A 21,548-nucleotide genomic window follows, 5' to 3' on the forward strand; every position below is an offset into this window, starting at 1 on the left:
CTCTCTGAATGGGTAGCATTTGAGCTGGGCCTTGAACGATGGGGATGATGGCAAATGGCAGAGATGCGGACAGAGGGCCCTTCAGGTCTAGGAAATGACATGAGTAAAGCACCTCAGGGAAAATGAAGAGTATGTTTGGGGGGTGCAAATTGGGTTGCATCTGGTATTCAAAAAATTATAGGGGGGCAGCTGGGTAGCTCAGTGGATTGAGAGCCAGGCCTAGAGACGGGAGGTCCTAGGTTCAAATCCGGCCTCAGACACTTCCCAGCTGTGTGACCCTGGACAAGTCACTTGATCCCCATTGCCTACCCTTACCACTCTTCCACCTATAAGTCAATACACAGAAGTTAAGGGTTTAAAATTTAAAAAAAAAAAAATTATAGGGTCTTATCAGTTCCACCTTTGTGATATGTCTCTCAAACTCATTGACTCCACCTCCACCCCAGTCAGGCCCCACATTATTGTTCCAGCCTTATCTCATACTACTCCCCTAACTGTGCACTCTTCACCTGCCCTAGACAGTGTGAAATGATGGCTATCTCCTTCCTTTCTTTGTGTTTTTGCTACACACAGAGACAGGTGACCACTTTACTTATGCTGTCCCTTATTCCTAGAATATCACCCCCATTTGTTTGGCAATTGCATATTTGTACTTTAAAATGAGAACCAAACAACAACTGCCTGAGCCCTTCCTTCCCTGACCCCCATCCAAAGTTGGTAATGACTTCCCCTCTCCAGCCCCTTAAAGCATTTTAACTTTTTCCTATGTACTTCTTATTATATTGTGTAGTTATTTTGTGTATGTCATCCCTTTACTAGACTATAAGCTCTTCATCGGGTTAAGGACTATATTTTGTATACCACATTTCACTGAACTCTTAGCATTTAATAAATGTTTATTGAATGAATTGAATTGAGAATAAGAATAAGAGAATAAGAAGAAGCACAACATAGAAGAATTTAATATTAAGCCAGGGAATCTGATCTTTATTTGAAAGAAGCCACTAGAAATTTTTGAGGGAGCAGGGGTTACAATGAGATTAGAGCTGGACATTAAGAAGCTATCAGGAGAGTTGGAAGGGGGGGAGAAAAGGAGGTCAGCTAGAAGAACATTTGATTAGTCTGTGCAGAAGTTGAAAGGGGCCTGAATTTGGGTTGTATTCGAGGGTGTTGTGCTCAGGTTGCCTTTATTCCTCCTGCCAATCCCTGAATGAGATTCCCTTAGATATTTGCAAGGGAAGGTAATTGGGAATTTAAAGAGTGAGTTTCCTGCCACATTTTCACGTTACTCAACACAGAGGTAGGGTACTCATTTACACTGGCATAACTATAGACACCTTGCAAGTGTTGACGCACTATCAAGTTTTAACTAATCTTAAATGACCTTCTGAACTTCATACTGTCCATCAGCTAAATAGAACATGTTTTTTTTTTTTTATAAACGTGTTTTTTATTTGCATAAATACATTTATAAATGTGTATATGTTTGTTTTCTTAGTTTTATTTCACTTTCTTACTGAGTATAAGCTAGAAATTAACAAGTCCTTGTTCTAATAGTCTTTTAGTTAGTTTTGCTCATACCTTCACTGTTGAGGACTCATGTTTTCAACCTAGAAGGTAAAAAAATGTAAAAAACCCTGAGGATAACATTTTCTTAATGCAACCTTTTAAAACTAATGAAAACCATAAATGTATAAGCATATTATAGACAACTCTTAATTTTCCAAACCTGCAGATTACCAGCATTCATTTGGGGGCCCTCCATTTGAGTAATTCGTTGTTACAGGCCCACAGATATTTATGCCTTTGGGAGAGGGGGCTGGAGTCCCAGACAAGCAGGGTAATTTGCAAATATATTTGTTGACAGTCTTCTTTGAATTGTTACAAATTTGCTTTTTAGTCTAAACAATTCTATGCTATTTTTGCTTACATGGATTACCTTCTTTTATGTGTAGGATGTTTGTGACCACATAATGATACTTTTATAAGGCACATTTTTATTTACTGTGTTTCATATAAAAAGGTTTCACATACCCAAAAGGGAAAAACAATTATTATTGAGCATGAAATGTGTCAGCAAGTATTTGAAGGAAAATTCTTTATCTAGATTAAAGTTACAATGAGATTCCATGCTGGGAATGGAATAAGCTGATAAATTTCCTTTTTGGCAAGTTCCTAAAGAAACACCAAAATAGAAGGTCAGAATATCTTTATTCTATTTAAGATCTCTACAGGATGAATAAAAACTGTTTTGGCAGATTAGATGTGAATATTGTCTACAAGTCAGTAAAGTAATTGGAGTTTGTTTACATGAGGTAAAATAATAATTTATGAGAATACATTTTTCACATAAAGGATAAAGCCTGTGAAGGGGGTACTGTCATAATCTCATCAAAAGGAATCCATATTTTTGTGTTTAATAAGCTACTTGTTCTTTCTTCTAATAGGTATGTGCTTATCTTTTTTGATGTTTTTAGATGCTGTGATATATATTTTATTTCCTTGTTCTTTTACACCCTTTTTTTCCTGTCTGTGTCAGAATTTTTGAGGGGGCCTGAGTTAGCTCTTCTTCGTAAGGGTCTACAACAACTGAGGCTTAAGAAGGCTGAGCAGCAGAAACAACAAGAGCTAGCTGAGGCCGCACAACGACAGCCTTCCACTTCTGATCAGTCTTCCCCCGAGGGTTCCTCACAGGACCCTCATCCTTCAGGTTGTCAATACCAAGTATTCTTCAGCAGCTTAGCTGGTAGAGCTGGTTGTTGATGTTGCTGCTGTTTGCTGAAATGCTTCTATATACATTTCCCTGACACAAGATAGAGCTAATGCACCATTGCTGCTTATCCCTTCCTTGCATGTGGTGGTATTAATCATCACATGATGAGACAGTCCATTGCAACAGTATCCCCTGGATGTATACAAAACGTCTTGTATTTTTAAAATGGGGTGGGGGGTGGGGGTTCAGTCTATACAAATTCAGGGGTTTTTTTCAGGTGCCTGTTACGTGCCATGCATTGTATCGCAGGTACTAGGGATGCAAAGGTGAAAAAAAAACCCAACTCCTCTTCTCAAGGAGGGGAGATCTCTTAATAAATGAAGTATATAAATAAATATGATACAAGAAGATAATAAAGGAATATATTTGAAGAGGGTGAGGCCTTGCTCATCTGAGAGAATCAGCAAAGACTTCATGCTGGAGGTAACCTTTGAGATGGTTCTTCAAGGAAGAAATGGATTTGAACAAATAGTGGTGATATAGTTCATTCTAAGCACAAGGTATATACAGCCTTTGTAAAACAAAAATGAGAGAATGCAAGGCAAAACTTGGAAACGGGATCTATTGTGGTTGAAAGATAGGGTAAATGAAGGAGATAGGAGTATATAGTGAGGCATGGAAAAATAGATTAGAGCCAGATTATGGAGAACCTGGAGAATGGGGAGCCATTGAAGGTCTTTGGAACAGAGGTGTGATATGATCATCTTTGATCATTAGGAAAATTACCCTGGAAATTATGTAGAAAGTAGGTTAAAGAAAGAAGAAATAAAATTATAATGGTGATAATGAAAGGTCATTCTGGGCTATTGTGTGTGGAATGAAAAGGAGACAAATATACAGGATATTTAGGAGGTAGAATCCATAAGACTTAGTAACTGATTAGATATGGAGGATAAAGGAGAGTGAAAATGTCTCTAAGGTTTTGAATAAATTTATGAATAGGAAAATTAGGAGGAGATATAGGCTATAAGAGGAAGGTAAGTTCGGTTTCGCATATGTGACAGTTCATAATATTAGTGGAACATCCAGGTAGACAAACCTACTTAGCAGCTGGAAATGTAGTATTTGAGCTTTGGGAAGAAATTGGGGCTGGATACATAGATCTTCTAGTCATAAGTAAAACTGTGGCATGGGATCTCCGAGAGAGAGAGTGTAAAGAGTAAAAAGAGAACTTGAGAAACATCCACTAGGGGGCTGAGAGAGTGATGATTGTTCAGTAAATGTACCTCTTAAAAGTACTCATACATCAGAAGGAACTCAGTGTGCAGAAAATGCCTCTAACAAAAAGGCTGCTATATTAGTTAATGCATATTCTTATATGAACTACATTGTGCTGGATTAAAATGCTTATAGAAATGATTGACCATCACATAGAATATTGGATTTGTAGTTTGAGTTAATATCTGTAACATTTTATTATAAATAGTTTTTACAGAAATTGTTGTTTTCTGTATAATCAAGTTTCAATTCAAGGTCTTTTATGGAGGTAGCAAGTTTCCGATACATAGAACAAATATGTATTTAGCCTTTAGTCATGTTCTCATTTTACTACCTATAAAATCCTGATTTTTAATGTAATTTCATGATATTTTTTCTTTGGGGATTTTAATAGCATAGAGAAGGCTTAAGGGCATGAGAACACTTTTGCCCTCTGTGACAAAACCACAAAATAACTTGGCAGCTCAGTGTCATCTGATAAAACAATAGTTACTGTAATTTCACTTTTCTTTTAGAAATGAGAGCATATTTGGTTTCTAACACAAATTATTTATAAGGCTTTGGTTAATAGATAAGCAATGATGAAAATAGACATTAATTGCTCCAAAAACTTTGATGGAATTACTTTAAATTTATTTGCATATTATTGCATTGTGAAGAGGGCCCCAAACAATTTTGATTGTGTTACTCCTCATTTACACCACCTCTTCCTAAATGTGTTTTAGTGATTTCTGCAACAAGAGAAATATTTTCACTATTTCTAAGATTTGTAATGTCATTAATGTTTTATTCCCTCTGTTCATGCAGATCCTTCTGTGTCTCTCAGTAGACAGGCTTGAGTTGCTATGTCCAAAAGGAAAATTTGGCATCTGGTAGCTACCCTGTTCCACATTTACCATGTTGGCCTAATAACAAAACTTGACCCCCATTACTGAGTCTCTGCTTGAATCTTTTCCAGCTTGGGAGGACTTGTCAGAACTATGCTTTGCTGATATCACCTCTGACAACCAGAGTCATCTGTACTTGTGAATGGGGCATCATTCCTATGAAATAATCCAAACTATCAAAGTAATAATAATATATAGAAATTATGTTGTGGAGGAAGGGTACCATGTTGCTATTTAATCTATATAATATATTTTTGGTTTATTCTTATTACCAAAGGGTACATTGGTGTTCTCTAAATACATTATTAGAGTTTAATTATTTGTGGAAATCTTGTTTCTCCTTTAAAATTTCTAATAGGAAAGAAAACAATATTTCTTTTTAGACTGATAATATATTAAATTATAACAGTATTAAAATTTCACAACCTTGGATTGTAAACATTTCTCCAAAATTTTTAGCTTTGTAAACAGTTCAAACAAAAAAATGAAGACAAATCATTTATTCATGAGCAGTTGGTGGCATAACTTAGAGATAGGAAGATCTGAGTTCAGATCCTGCCTCAGACAGTTACTAGTTGTGTAACTAACTGTAGGCAGGCTACTTCACCTTCCTCAGCTCAGTGTCCTCATCTGCAAAATGGCGATAATAATAACACCTACCTCACAGGGTTGTTGTGGGGATGAAATAAGAAAATATTTGTAAAACTTTGTAAACATTAAATTATATAAATTACATATATACATAAATTATATAAAAATATAAATTATATAAATAAAAAGCTGTTATTGTCATGAAGCTTGACAAAAAGTCAATTTTAAAATGCTCCTGTATTTAGAAAGAAAATGGTGAAATTTAACAGGACAAACCAGTTGTTAAAAGCAAAGTTGAATGTAAAACATTGCCTAAGTAAGTAAATGTGTATATTCATGTATGTGGCTGTATTTGTAGTGTAATGGGCATTTGAAGAGCATTTGGTGGCATAGAAGTTTTTCATATCTAGTTTCCCGGTTTAAATTTCACCAGAATTTTGAATACAGTTTGTTTTTTCTTCTATTGATAGTTAACTTCTGGGTGCTTTTATGGCAGCCTCTCCAAAAGAAAATGAGGATTAAATAAATGGCTGCCAGTTTGCTAGTTCATTTCACTCATAAAGTGATTGTAGGAGGCAAAGTACTATGTATACTAGGTATGGAAGGAATTACAGAGTCAGTAGCACATGGTTTCAACCCTCAAGTAATATAAAATATCATGTTAAGAATTAGGTTATGTAGGTCTGCAGTACATTCTTTGTGACCAAATCAAGCTCTCCTCTGAGACCACTCCACTGTGCTCTAATGGCCTTAATGTCATACTAAATCTGTTCTAATTCATCTTTTCCATCCTTATGCAGCATGGACATAGTAGACAGAGATCTGGCCTACAAGCCAGGAAAACTGGGGTTCGAGTCTCACCTGGTATATGCTGGCTGTGTGACCTTGAGCAAGTTACCTAACCTCTGAGTGCTGTAGACCAGTGTTGTCTAACTCACAGCCACTAAGCCTCTGTGATAATTATGATTGAAAATTCAGTGCAGCTACATGAGGCATGAAGGAGATGTGTCTCATTTGTCCAGAAGGGGTGTCATATAATCAAATGATTCTCCAAGGTAACATCTCTTTAGGTAATTAATTTGGAGCAGTCGCAAACTTAACGAGTCACTGATGACCAGAGTCCACAGTTTCAGATACATCTTCTAAATAATATGAATTGTGTTTAAAATAGCTTTTAGAGCTCTTCAGAAAAGTTCTTATCATCCACAAAGATTAAACTTGCAAATATCAGAGATGATTGCCAAGAAGCTGGGATGGTAGAGTCAAAATGCATGATCTAAGATATTTTATTGAAATTCAGATACAACCCCCTTTTCTTCTAGGCTTTTAGGGTGATACATAAGAACCAACAATAATCTTTCAGAATTTTCTAATTGTTACAAAGGCAGATTGGTCTTGTGATCATTGTCTGGGAATGTAAACCAAGTGATTGCTATTCCTGGCCCTATATCTTGAAGAGATTAGGTCAAGTGTTTTACATACTCCGTACTTAAATTTTCTCATCTATAAAATTAGAATCTTAGGCCTTCAAGCTTGTTGTTTTGTGTTTCAAATTAATGCTAAAAGGATGTATTAGTTAATGGGTTGTTAGAGTAGTATGTAGACATGGATCATTATATTACATTTCTGGGACCTGTCATTGGTTACCTAACAGTGTCCTGCATCCAGGATGTGTAAACTTGGTCAAATTCAATGGATCTAAAGAGCAAGTGTAATGAGCAGGGTTGTGTGATAAGTGCTAAAAGCAACAATAGGCAGAAGACATTCAGCATTTGGGTTGATTTTGGGCCCAATTCTTTTCTTCTGTTTTTTTTAGGTCCTATAAAGTTGTGGATTTCTGGCTCTTGCTCAGAGTGACACCACCCTATGGAGTCTGGTAGTATTGGTGCAATCACTGTCACAGACCCCCAGTGAAGCATAGAGCCAGCTGAAAAGGGACTGGGCCAGTTCTGATTTGTCCATTAATGTGGAACAGTTTGTCACTCTTTAAAAAATGCCCCCATCTAAACATGAGTGACTTTTGAAAAATTTTTCCAAACTGAGCCCTATTGGAGAAATGGCACTTCTGTGATTCTGTATAGACAGGTTCTTTATTGCAGCGGTATCAAATTCAAATAGAAACCAGGGCCACCAATCCATTCATAAAGATCTCTGCTGGCCATATATTAGTTTAGTTTTAAAATGTAACACTATCTATGTTTTATTGTATTATTACTTGTTTTGCTAAATATTTCTGTTACTTTTTAATTTGTTACATTCATTCCATTTTAATTTTGGTCTAGGGCTAGGCTTTACTAGTGAGTATGGTAGTCCACATATTTGACAGTTCTACTTTACTATACCAGGTTCTCCTTGGGTACAGCCCCATGTCCATCATGCACAGTCCATTTCACATGAGGGTTTCATGACCAGCCTTTTATTTAATAAGACTAAGTGAAAGCATTTCCTTTGTGTATATTTCTTACTAAAAGAACAAAATTTATTAAAACATAAATATGTAGTAGTTCAAATTTGATGTTGTCAGATCTTTATTATTATTTTTAAAATTAAACCCTTGCCTTCTGTCTTAGAATCAAGAGTGGTAAGGGCTAGGCAATAGGGGTTAAGTGACTTGCCCAGGGTCACACATCTGGGAAGTGTCTGAGATCAGATTTGAATCCAGGACCTCCCATCTCTAGGCCTGGCTCTCAATCCACTGAGCCACCCAGCTGCCCCTGTCAGATCATTTCTGTACTTCTAATAAACTGCTTTAGTTATAATAAGTTTATTACATGATTGTAGATGAAATGAGTGTTTCAGCAATAAAGCATGTCCTATACATGTTTTGTCATATAATTATGCAGATAAATCATCTGTTTTTCTTCCAGGATTCAATACAGCAAGGACTATTTTAGTCTCACAGAGATGGAAACTTTGATGCCAGAATGTTAAGTAGTTTGTTTAGGATCGAGTGACAAGTTATTGATATATATACTCTTAGAATTTAGCACTCTTAGCCTAGTCACTAGTGTACTAGACAATTTTTTGTTTTGTTTTGAAGTGTTTCTTTACCAGTTGACTCAGTTGAATGCCTTTTAGAATAGTTGATCTTTAGACTAAAGTTTAAGTTAAATTACTTTTGTTCTGTCTCCTAAAAGATAATTCATTAAAAAGGTAATGTGAAATTATGCTATTAGCATGGAAAAATAACTAATATTTCACATAAGATTATTTTTCTGTACCCTACGTGATTGACTTACAGACCTACTCCAAATATATATGGGGATTTATAATCCTAGGATGAAAGCCAAAGGAGATATTATGTCCTGCGATAGATTGGCCCATAGAAAAATATTGCAATATTTTCATCTTTTTCTGCCATTACCTCTTAGGAAAGAAGATAATGACATTATTTTTAGATTTCAGCTACTTTATTGAAAGTCATCTTAGAAGCTGGAAATATTTTGGAAATCCACTGTAAAATATAAGGATGACAGCATAGGCACTGAATTTATGAATGTGTAGTCCACTACCATATTTGAATTTAGCATGGTGATATTTTAAATGTCATTCAAAATGTTTTTGGTGTCATATTGCCCTCCCTGAAAGAGCAGTTGGCCTCACTCTTGTTACCTCAGATTAAAAATAGATTTCTAGTAATGATCCAGGAAGGATTTGTCTTAAAGGTTAAGATTCAAGACTATAGATTGTTTTTTTAATAGAAATAGCATATAACCACTTCAGAATTCTTTAAACTGGCACATTAACTTTCTTAAGGCCCTATAATATCTCTTGCATAGAAAAATAATTACTTTTGTAAAGATGATAGCAGATTTTTAAAAAATATTTTGATTTGGTTTCATTTTTAAACATTACAGGGATTTGGGCAAACACTAGACAAAAAAAATTAGCTTCCTATAAGATTTAGACTTTTAATATTTTTGAGGAAAATAATCATAAATGAATTTAAAAATTCTTAAGTAGTTCTTATTTTTACTACTATATAATTATTTTGAAATTGCCTCATAATAAATGCTAGTGGTTGAGCAAGAGTTTAATGATGATTACATTATGCCCTATGAACTTTCTCACAAGATTTTCCAGTAATTGTTTATTAGCCATATTTCATTGTTTTTGTTTAATTTAAAAAGGATTATCATTATACTTCTCATCTCTAAGGACCAACCTATAATCCTTTCTTTAAAAATGATACTGTAAAAATAGTGTAAAAGTGTCTGAACCAGTCATAAAAATAAAAATTGATAGATTGAGAAATTAGTTGAATTAATCATTTAGTCCCATGTGTTAAAACTAGGTCTGGCTAATTTTAAAAGGAGATAAATATAGATAATTGAAGAGAGAATGTTACTCAGTGACCAGTTGCTGTCTACCACAAACTAGAACAAGAAAAATACTGATAAAATTAGAAGACAACAAATTTTAAATAGGGGGGAAAAAAACATGACCTGATTCACAGGAGCTATATAAAAGAGGCAAAGAAATGCAATGTTCAAATGGAAACAAAAGAAAATCAGACTGTAATATAATTATAAAAATGTCAAATTGGTATTCATAAAAGTAATTGATTAGAGATTGACTTGAATCTAGGATATGTTGGTGAACTTCTCTGGGCAGTTAACCTAAGTGAGAACAGTCCTGACTTGATGCACCTTACTATATGATAAATGAAGAAATATTTCCTATTGTGAGCAGAGATTGCTGATCGTACCAAAGGTGCAATGTTTTTATTTGTTTTATTGTAGATTCATGTTTTCTAAGAACTAAAGTATATCATCTTAGAAATCATAAGTTTCTTTTAGCACTGTGATAGTGGGGTCCTGCCCCCACCCCCACCCCAGCCACATTGTTCCATTGGACATCAGAATGCCACCCTGAGCACATTGAGGGAAAGAATGGCTCCTCCCTTCCCTCAGCGTCCTCTACGGCACTATTATAAGAGAAATCAGTACGCTCTCTGTAGAAATTTAAAAGGCCACAAAGTAGTAGGTACCTCTCATGGGGGATGGGGGGATTAATTTCTGGATTTTTTGGCAAAGACCAGTGGTCCAGTTCTATCGTAATTTTCATATTATAGAATAATAAGCTGGAAAGAACCACAGAAATGTTACAGAGGAAATCTGCTATTTTTTAAATTAAGGAGACTGACCTCTAGGCAAGTTAAGTGATTTGCCTGAAATCATGCACTTAGTTCACGGCAGAGCCAAGATGAGACTCTAGACTTCTAATTCTTAGACTAGTGTCTCATCTACATTATGCTGTCTCCCCACTGCCCCTTCTTTACATGGAATAAAACTATTTTTTTGAAGATACATTATGGTTCTGTGGTATTATTTGCTTTCTTAAATATTTCTCCTGTAGATACTTTTTTTTTCTAAAATATTTGATTTTGGTGCTTTTGACAAATTTGTTCATTTCAAAGTTGACAAGACAAGATCCCAGCAAAAAGCAATGAACACTTCAGCCTTTTGAATAGTTCCTTCAAAGATTTAAGAAATAGATGAAAGAAAACCTGGTTTAGTGTATGTACTGCGATGTTTTGTGAGCTTCCATTTATAGATTTATCTGTGCAGCACCTCTTTCATATCCTAAAGAAATGTGGAGGAAAGTATATGCATGAAAATGGAAGAAGAGTTTTCTATGTTCTCAGTCTCAATTCTCATTCAAGGTTACTAAATGCTTGCCTGGAATAATGTATCTTGCCACATGGCTCTGCTTACTCACTGCTTGGGAAACATACCCACAGCGCTTACCTCTCTTCCCCTGCCTTTATGCATTTGTTTTTAAGCTTGTAGATGATCATGACATTGCTGTGCAGTTTTCTGCTGCTTATTTTTAAGTTGAAATCTCATTTTTGTTTCAGATTCTCCTTCTTCTGTGGTTAACAAACAGCTCGGATCCATGTCCCTTGATGAGCCACAGGGTGCGTGCAACTGGAGATGCGCCATGCCCATCCATAGTTTCATTGCAATGCATAAAACTAAGCTCTTTCTGTTTTCATAACATCTTGTAACAACTAATGGCCTCAGCCTGTTTTCCTAGAGCCAGACAATATTAAATAGGCTTGGACACAAGAGCATTTCTTCCCTCCACAAATGATATTCTCCAGAGGGAGGGTAAAAACCATTTGTTCCCCTGCCCCTGGTTGCCAATTTTCAGAGATCTTCTCATAACCTGAGAGGAAGAGATGAAAACTAAAGCAGTCAGTTTTTTTCTTTGTCTTTTGAGGCAGTTTAAAACATTTTGATAGGGAGAATTTGGAGTTCTGCCCAGGACCCCTTTTATATATTGTAATTGTAGTTCCCTGTAAATAACAGCTTGGATGATCTTTGAAGTAACACTCTTTTTAGAAGAGGGTGTGTGATATTAGTGGATAAAGAGTGGGCCTTATTTCCAATGTATCCTCACCAGGTGGCCAGGGACAAATCATTTAACCCATTGTCCCAGGCCATGAGCTATACACATGTTGCTAGTCTGAACCAGTGGAGACACTTTCCATTATTAGGAAATCCCTAAACTGGTGAAATCACAGATCTAGAGGACTCATCTCCCACTCCCACCCCCCAACAATAGCCCCAGTAATTCAGGATGCAAGCTTCTGTCAGCCTCTGGGATGTGTGTACAACTTGAATCCAGGAGGAAATGGAAAAGGAATAGGGGTTTACACTTTATATGTAGATGTAATAAGCACATATTTAAAGACTGAAGATATCAGCAGTCTTAGGAGAAGAAAAGATCTAACCCCTTGCCTTCTTTACGGCAAATTGTGTGTGAAAGACGAATTCTCTTTGACAAAGCCTGGTTAGCCAGAATTTATAGCCCTGAGAGGAATCGATTTCTAGAGAGATAGAAAGAGGCAAAAGAATATAAAGAAGGGACAACTTTCAGGAGGGGACAGAAAGCTGTCAAAACCAAGGAGTCTTAGGCTTTTTAGTTAAGGACAGGTGAAGGGCAGGGGTGAAGGTACAGTAGAGGATAATTAATGTTCATAATGATGCCTTTGAGGCATGCAAGGCTCTGTTTCTCTGCTTAAGAAAACGGGCCGTTCTATATGTATATTTTTTAAGGACTTCTAGCCAGAAATAACTACAATTTATAAAGAGCATTGATCAGATATTCTTGATTCTCCTTTAATTCTTAAAGGCTTAATCTTCAGAAATCTAGAAATTTCACTTTTATGGAATATTTCATTCCTCTCTCGTATTTGAATATAGGAGGCATTGTTGTAGCACCTTTCCTCCCAAATACCTAGATTCCAAGATAAAAAGAACTAATTGTGAATTCTATACTCATTATAAAACAATTAAAAATTAAAACAATTGGTATTCATAGACCAGGGATGTCTTTTGGTTGCCATAGATTTTCCTTCTCTTCTGAAATGAATTCATTGTATTTGGTGAATGAATTTCGAGTATTAGAAATTAGTTTTATTCATTTGGACATTTATTTGTAATGAGTTTATACTGAAGATTAGCATGAAAAGTTATAATAGTCATAAATAGAACATTATAATAAATTGTCCAGAAATGCTTTCTTATTAGCAAGGCTTTTTTGCTGAAACTGTTAATCATAAAGATATCAACATATGAAGCAATATTAGCAAGTAGTTTGAAGCCAAATTCATCTATTTGTAGACTATGCTCTTGAATTGAAGCTATACAAAATACTAATAATACTTCACTTACTAGGCAGCTGTACACATTGGGATTATAATGCTGGAGATTGTTTCCAGAGTTTACTAATATATCTAATAATGGCATAGAAGATTTTCTAAATTTCTGTGTTTTTGAAATTTTAAAATGTTTTTTTCTTTAAGAAAATGACCTCATAGGCATTGTCTTATTAATCCTTAGAACATCTCTTTGTGTTAGGAAAGGAGTAGTAGGAGAAAGATAAAGGCCCTGAAAAGTGACCAGGAGATAGGAATACATATACATACATGCCTACACACATTACAGTAAATTACTTCGAAATCTGGTAAACCTTACTATTGATGCAGTGTTGTCTGTCATTGGTTACTACGTATCACTGTCTTTTGATCACATTCCCTTTTTATTAATAAGGCATCAAGTCCACAGAAGGTACAAAACTTAGGCTTTGAATTGGTCATGTGGAGTGAAGTTGGAGGCTGTGCATGCGCCGGCCTGCATGTGTGTGTTCTTTCTCTTAAGAAAACCAAGTAATCTAAGCGTAATTGCCAAGTAATTTTCAGTATAGTTTCTACTGCAGTAAAAAAAGATTTTGTAAAACCAAAGTGTAAATGTGCATCCTTCTTGATGTACTTTATGTTAAGAGTTTCATTGCCATTTTCATCAGAGCAGGGGGCAACACTGAGTGATGAGCTTTCTCAAGTGTCTATTCTATGCCTGGCCCTGGCAAAGGGGCAGAGTCTTTGTTCACTGTTCAACATTCAGGCTTTGTTTAAGTCTTTCCTGTAGAACTGGAACTTGCCAGTTTTGTTTTTCTAGGTATTTATGGGCAGAAGTAAGTTGATTGGTATGCCCTGCATTTGGAAATGAAATTTTCACTTGATTTTTTTCTGTGATGAATTATTACAGTTTGCCATGAACGTACTTTGTCAATGCTACTGACAACACGTTCTCACCTTCCCCTTTGTGTGTGACTCTTATTTATACTTTTCCATTAAAGCTCCAGAAAAGGCTCTGTTCAAGTTTCCTGATGACTCCAGAGAAAGTTCTTTTACTGTCTTTGAAGCACCATTGTATTACACCCCCCTGTCCCCCAGGCTGTTATCTCTTTATTCTTGCCAAATGACCAGCCTGCCATTTTTTCCAGTTGAAAGCATCCTTAATAATGCCTTGTGAGCATAAATGCATTATATTATCAAAGAAACAGTGGGAGTTTTATGATTAAATAAAACAGGGTTTTTACCTCTTACTGAAGTGGGTGTAGTGTTTCCAATAATAGTTTTTCATTTAAGTCTTTAGGTTCAGGCAGAATCTTTCTTGTTGATCGGGGCTTCATCCTCTTGACAGAAAATACTTTTGTAAATTACTCAGCCAAAGTCACTTTCAGAAATTGATCTAAGGGAAATAGGAAGATAATGCTGGGATCAGTGGTCTTTCTTAACCTTTGGATAGCCAAATGTGATTATCACATGATCAGAGACCCATACAAAGCTGACTAGGTAAATTAGGTCCACTTGGCCTCTCACCTACATCAAGTGCCCAACAAAAAGGGTGTCGGATAAAGGAAGGGGGTAGACAATAGAACAATTGTAGTCTTAGGTTTGTTTTTATTTTTTAATAACCTCTTTCCCCCCTTGAAAAATTTTTTTACAAACTGGATGTCAGCTAGGTGGCCATGGATTGAGAGCCAGACCTAGAGATGAGAGGTCCTAGGTTCCAATCTGGCCTCATAGAGTGACCCTGAGAAAATCAATTAACCCCCATTTCCTAGTCCTTACTGCTCTTTTGTCTTGGAACCAATACTCAGTATTGATTCTAAGACAGAAGGTAAAGGTTTTTCTTCAGGAGGGTGGGAATTAGGATTTGTTTTTTTAATCGGACAAGGTTATATGGAACATTTTTCTGGCCTTATTTCAAGTGGTACCAATATTTGTGAAAGAGTAATAACCTTTGATAAAAATTATTTGAAATTAAAATACAAAGTTAATCTCTCATAACTCATTTTTTTCTCCTCCTTGATCTATTTGCCCTGAGGATTTCTGATATTTTTCAATTCTAGGATTAACTTACAAAGACAGAAAAGGAGCTTAGCCTAGAAATGGAAGTATACCTCTCTCAGTTCAATTGAGCAAACATTTATTTTTTTTTTTTAAAAAAAAACCCTTGCCTTCCAACTTGGAGTCAATACTGTGTATTGACTTATAGGTGGAAGAGTGGTAAGGGTAAGCAATGGGGGTCAAGTGACTTGCCCAGGGTCACACTGCTGGGAAGTGTCTGAAGCCAGATTTGAATCTAGGACCTCCCATCTCTAGGCCTGGCTCTCACTCCACTGAACTATCCAGCTGCCCCCCGAACAAACATTTATTAAATACCTATTAGTTAAAAGATTCCGTCCTTCTAAGAATTTGAGCAAGGGTACATAGAAATGGTTTAAAATCTTATAATTTTTATCCACCAAATTGAGTATCAACTATGTACAAGGCAGTATACTAAAGAGATAGTTGCTGTCTTCAAGATGAAAACTTAGAAGTGAACATTTGCATAAATTACAAATATTACAGGTAGCCTAAGTATGTAAGAGGTATAAACAAGATTATCTGAATATACAGAGGAAGAAAAGATCATTTCTAGCTGTGGGAAATCAGGCAAGTATTTCCGGAAGAAGTGGCATTTGAATTGTACTTTGAAGGAAGTTTCCAATTTCAGAAGAAGATGGATAGCAAGACATTCTAGGTTTCAGGAATTACATAAGCAAAGACATAAGTGCCGTACAGAGTATTACAGGACATATTTGCTAAGGAAGCTAATCTAGCTTGATTTACATGTAGAGTACAGAGTTGTAGGTTGATGCCAGATTGTGAAGGACTAGAATTGAGAAGCCAAGAGAATTATTGATGCAGTATGTAACATGGAACTTTTAAAAGTTTTTGAACTGTGTAAGGGTGAAAAAGGGGTTTTATGGGTTCATTATATTAAAGATGGTCGCCAGAGGATTGAACTATTGTCAATCCTCAATTAAGAATAATCTCAAATCAATTGACATTTATGGAAGTTTATTTACATGAGAGAAGAAAGAGAGGAAGAAAATAAGAATCTATCTCATTAATTAATCCAGGTAGATCTTAACCCTCAGCTGAGGGTTAAAGGGCCTGAGGCCCGGAGGTAAATAGAGCAAAACTTCATTCACCAAGTCTACTAAAAGAATTTTCTTAATAGAAGTTCAGGAAGATTCAGGCTTTAAACTCACCACGTGGAACAGTCTTAGTCAGGAACCAGCAAAGCTCCTCACCCTTCACCAAACCAGAAGCCGCCTCACTCACTCAATTCCCTCTTTTAAAGGGGTCACATATTCGTTACTTCCAGTGCCTTCCCCTAGCCTGCATGTCCAATCACAGTAGATGTTTTCTTAGAAGCATAGGGGGCAGTAGGTTGATTCTGATTCATTACCCACTCTAGCACATGGGTAAGGACCTCCCAGAACTGGAAGGTGCTCTCACCTTTGGTGATTAAATCTAAAGATGGGCAGTGTGGACTTAATCTAATTATTACAGCTGGGAATGATAGGATCAAAGCTATGCAGTAGGAAGATTAAGGTGATAGCAGTAAATAGAATAGGACTCTGCACCTGTTTTCTTATCTTCAAAATGATAGGGTTGAACTAGATGACTTTTGAGATTTCTTCCAGCTCTAAACTTAAGATCCTATGATTGGATAGGGGATATATATGACAAATGGGGAGATGAATTAGAAGGCATTGCAAAAGACAGACTAAGAGATGACTAGGGCTCCAAGAAGGATACTGACAGTATAAGGGTAAATACAAATTCAAAATACTATGAACAGACAATCAATAGTACTTGGTATCTGATTAAACACAAGATGAAGAGGAAAACCAAATGAAATTAATTACTAGATCTTGAGCATAAGAAGCTGGTATAATGTTGATGTCAGTAATAGAAATAGGAAAATATAAAGGAGAGGAGACAGATTTGGAAGAAAGAAAATTGGTTTGATTTGGGACATACTGCATATGAGATTTTTTTTTGGTTGAATAATAGAAGGAAAGCCATAGCTCAGTTTCACATGTGAACAACAGTTAAGCATAAAGGTGTTCCATTTTGGTTGAGACAGTATTGTTTTAAGCATATTTTCAGTGTGATTATCTGTTTCATTTGACATGTAAATCAAGTAAGAACCTTAGCTAGCAGAATTTCTGATATCTTACTTCTAAATATTCTCTTGATCCAGTTTCTTAGATTTTGCCAGATTTCTTGTTCTGTTTCCAGCCAGTAAAATAGAATATATTTTCTGAAATTTGGAGTTATTGTAACTTAATACTAATCTTTTTTTTTTTTTTTTTTTTTTTTTTTTTTTTTTTTTTTTAGTATATGCTATCTTGGACTTTTAAAATTTCTTATTGTCAAGCAGCAATATTATTTCATGAATTTCTTTTCATTATACTAGTAACCAAAACTGCTTACATATATTAGAAGAATGAAAATTAATGTAAACTTCATAATTCTTGTTATTTATTACTAATAATCTTAAGTCATTCTAAACATTTGTTCTTTAATGAGCTATGCCCAAGCTCAATTGCTGTTGATTGCAATGAACACACTTCTTGTTTATCCTGACTGAAAAAATATCACATAAAAATATGTCAAGTGGAATAAATTTAGTCCAAACAACTAAAAACATTTAAAACCCCAGTGCCTTGATTGCCTCAAAGGTTTTTGTTTTTAGTAACCCTTACCTTCTGTCTTAAATTCAGTACTGTGTATTAGTTCAAAGGCAGAGAAGTGGTAAGGACTGGGCAATGGTAATTAAGTGACTTGCCCAGAGTCACACAGCAAGAAAGTAAATCTCTCCTTCTATCCACTGAGCCACCTAGCTTCCCCCCTGACTCAAAAGTATTTACTTTCCTTGATCAAAATCCTTTTCTAAGAATCAAAATGAAAAAAAGAGAAAATTAGTGTACTAATGTTGACAACAAAGAGCAGTCAAGAATCTGGGTTCATATCCTTGATCCTAGTTCAACAATTTTTACTTAGATTTGTGATCTTGGACATCAGTCGTCATCCCTTGACCTGTTTCTTTAAAAATGAGGGAATTGAATTAGATAATCTCTATGATTTCTGAATCTGTAATCCGAATACTTTGCATTGTGCCCTGAATGGCTTTCCAAGTTTTGAGATAGATATGAGGCAGTGTGATGTTTAATAGATAGTGTTGGATCTAAAATAGGACAGACTTGAGACTAAATTTTGCCTTATCTGCTTAATAGCTGTGTGTCCCTAAGACAGTCATTTAATTGTTGTGACTCAGTTTCTTCATATGTAAATTTGGGGTAACAGCTGGCCTCAGTACTAACTTTGCAGTGTTAGAAGAATAAAATGACTGCAAAATGCTTTTTCAAAGTTCAATATATATGTTAGTTATTATTATGCAGATAAATAATTAATGATTTTTAGTTTAACAATGGAAAAAGCAAATTTTAGGACCCATTTGAAATATCTGACAGCTCCCTACGTTAGCCATTTGGTAGAATCACTTCTTTAAGTACTTCTATAATCAAGATATTGCCAACTGTAAAAGATTCTGAACTTAGTATTTGGGGTGGGGGGGTAAAGATCCTTACTTTCCATCTTAGAATCAATATAATGTATTGGCTCTAAGACAGAAGAGCAAGCAGTAAAGGCCCTAGCCCCACCTACCAGTGGGGGTAAAGGATATCTTTTCTCTGGGCCTTGCTTACTATCCTCTGTGCTACCTAGTTACCCCTTTAGAAAAGATAATTTTAAACCATGAATATCTCTCCCACTGAAATTATCTTCTCCTTACTCTTTGTATGTTGTGATTACCTAGGTATTTACATGTTTCCTTTTCCATTAGAATGAAATCAGTGGCTGTTTTTTTTTTCCCCCTTTATTGTATCCCTCGTACTTAGTAAAGTGCCTGGAATATAATAAATGCTCAATAAATTCTTATTGATTTCACTTGAAAGCAGGCACTGTTATTAAAAAGATAGCATATAAAACTTTGATTTTCAGTGTGTTTTGTTCTAGTATTTCAGTGTATATAAATTTCTTTTTTTTTTTTTTTTGGTTTGGAATAAATACTTACCCATATGATGAGAATGAATTTTTAAAGGAACTATCAGGTATTCTTTAATTAATATACATTTATTCTACTAAATATTATGTTCATCATTGATTTTTTTTGAAAAAGTTAACTCATTTTCATGTGAGTGAACCATGCACTTGCCATAAAGTCCAGTAGTTATAGTCCTTATATTGTCATTTATGTGATCTTTTAAGGTTTGCAAAGTTCTTTGCTTGCTTTATCTTATTTGGCACTCACAGTTCAATGAGATAAATATAAATATCTATTTCTCTGTACAGATGAGTAAACTAAGACTTAGAGAGGTTAAGTAAGTTTGCATGGTGTAGTAATAATAAGCATTTACATAGTGCTTTGCAAATGGCTTTATTTTATCCTCACAACACCCCTATGAGATAGATATTATCCTGTGACAGAGGAGAACCTGAGGCTGACCTGATTAAGTGCCCTAGGGTCACACAGCTAGATTTGAACTCAGGACTTCATGATGCCAGGTCTAGTGCTCTATGTGCTATGGCACCACTTAGTTGCCAGTAGCTAAAACTAGTAAATTTTGGCAGCATCCTTTAAACCTCACCTCCATCATAGAGCCGAACACCTTGCCCATTCTACTGCACAATTCTTTCATTATCCTAGTTCATTAAAACCAAAATGACTCAAAAACTGTTCTTTCTTAACCATCTATGTTTTATATCTGCTGCTTGCATTTCATTCCATATGTACAGCCTGTTTTGGTTAGAATGATTTCCATTTGCTGCAGTGAGATCCCAAAATTGGAAACAACTCTAGAGGTTGTTTAAGTAATATAGCTACTGCAAGGTGTTTGAAACCTTTCTACATTCCCACCAAGCTGATCTTCAGTCTCTTGTACCGCTCTGGAAATAGAAACCATTTGCTTCAGAGTGGTCCCTATTGCAGTTTTAAACAACTCACGGTAAGAAGGAGCTCAACTTTTATACTGAGGCAACATCTGGGGTCTGGTGATTTTTGCCTGTGGATCCCAGTCTGATCATACACTTCACTACCCATACTCTCAATGGTTCCTTCTTAGAGATGCAGTGAAATGTAGTAGAAAGAATGCTGGGACAAAAACCAGGAGACTTGGCTCTAATGTCTGTGCTACTGTTTAGTAGTTGTAGGAACCAAGACAAACCATGTTATCTGTCTGGGCTTTGGTCTTGTCTTCTGGGAGATGGGACCTCCCACATTCATTCCAGCCTCAAGGTCAGGGAACATCTCTGTGAAAGCTGTCACGAGCCTCTCAGCAGTGCTTTACTACACTTTCCTAGATTAAGTATTATGAATATAGCTATTCCTCTTTCTATGACCTGGTTTTGAGTGCCCTCTGTAGCCAGGTGGTTTTTCTCTTTCCTTTCCTGGGTTGCTTTGGAAGGCCTCCAGAATCATCTTCCTGTTGGCTTATTTCCTTCACTTATTTTAACACCTACAAAGTAACCAGCAAAGTATTTCTCACTGAATAACTTTTCTCATATGAAGAAGGGAAAAGTGTTGTCTATGAAAGTTTTTGGAAAGCTTTGTATGTGTCCAGCAGAAAACCATTCTGCCCTAGGCTTAGAAGTGAATTTTTCTCTAGTTAATACTTATTATTTTATAGTTATCATTTTTGTTGGTACTACTACTGTTGCTAATGATGATAATAATAGTGTAAGTTGAAGATAATGATGCTGTACTTGCAACTTACAGCTATGTGATACAGTGGATAAAGCACTGAGCTTAAAGTCAGGAAAACCTGCATTCAAATTCAATCTGAGACACTCACAAACTTGTGTGACCCTAGACAAGTCACTTAATCTTTGTCTGCCTCAAGTTCCTCAGCTATAAAAAGGGTATTATAATAATAGCATCCACCTCCCAGAGTTGTTTTGAGACTCAAGTGAGACCATATTTATAAAGTGTTTAGCATAGTGCCTGGTACATAATAGGTATGTAATAAACGCTTGTTTCCTTCCTTATTTTGGAACCAATTGAACATCTATTGTCACTCTCTTAATATTCTAGTTTTAAAGAATTATATAAAGTGTTAATTGATTAATTTCAAAAATATAAATGTCATTTATTTTTGTATCACTTTTTTAAGGCATGAATAGATTTTCTTTTAAGTTAATAAGGGCATCTATGAATTCAAAAGGCATATATTAACTGTACAGAAACCAAATATCTAGTTTCCCAATTTTTAAGCTACAGAGGAATAACAAACTGAAAAATATTAGTGCAGCATATGTTGTGCATGTAAATGAGTTAACATTAATAACTTAGTCTCAAAACTTAAAACTTCCGATAATAATATAATAA

The 21,548-nt window shown here is 35.5% G+C and overlaps 1 protein-coding gene across 9 annotated transcripts in view; it reads left to right on the forward strand.

Annotated features, from left to right (window-relative positions):
- DCAF6 (DDB1 and CUL4 associated factor 6) overlaps nt 1–21,548 on the forward strand; it is a 158,033-nt gene that overhangs the window by 74,084 nt on the left and 62,401 nt on the right. For 4 of the 9 annotated variants that reach the window (XM_044673605.1, XM_044673608.1, XM_044673601.1 and 1 more), the window contains 2 exons: nt 2,540–2,710; nt 11,330–11,389. The exons of 2 other annotated variants lie outside the window; for them this stretch is intronic. In XM_044673605.1, the coding sequence (XP_044529540.1) occupies nt 2,540–2,710; nt 11,330–11,389 (231 nt within the window). The remainder of the gene's footprint in view (nt 1–2,539; nt 2,711–11,329; nt 11,390–21,548) is intronic. 3 more of the 9 variants (XM_044673606.1, XM_044673609.1, XM_044673602.1) reach the window with 2 other exon arrangements.

This window comes from Gracilinanus agilis, chromosome 4, assembly GCF_016433145.1.
Source record: "Gracilinanus agilis isolate LMUSP501 chromosome 4, AgileGrace, whole genome shotgun sequence".
Taxonomy (NCBI): domain Eukaryota; kingdom Metazoa; phylum Chordata; class Mammalia; order Didelphimorphia; family Didelphidae; genus Gracilinanus; species Gracilinanus agilis.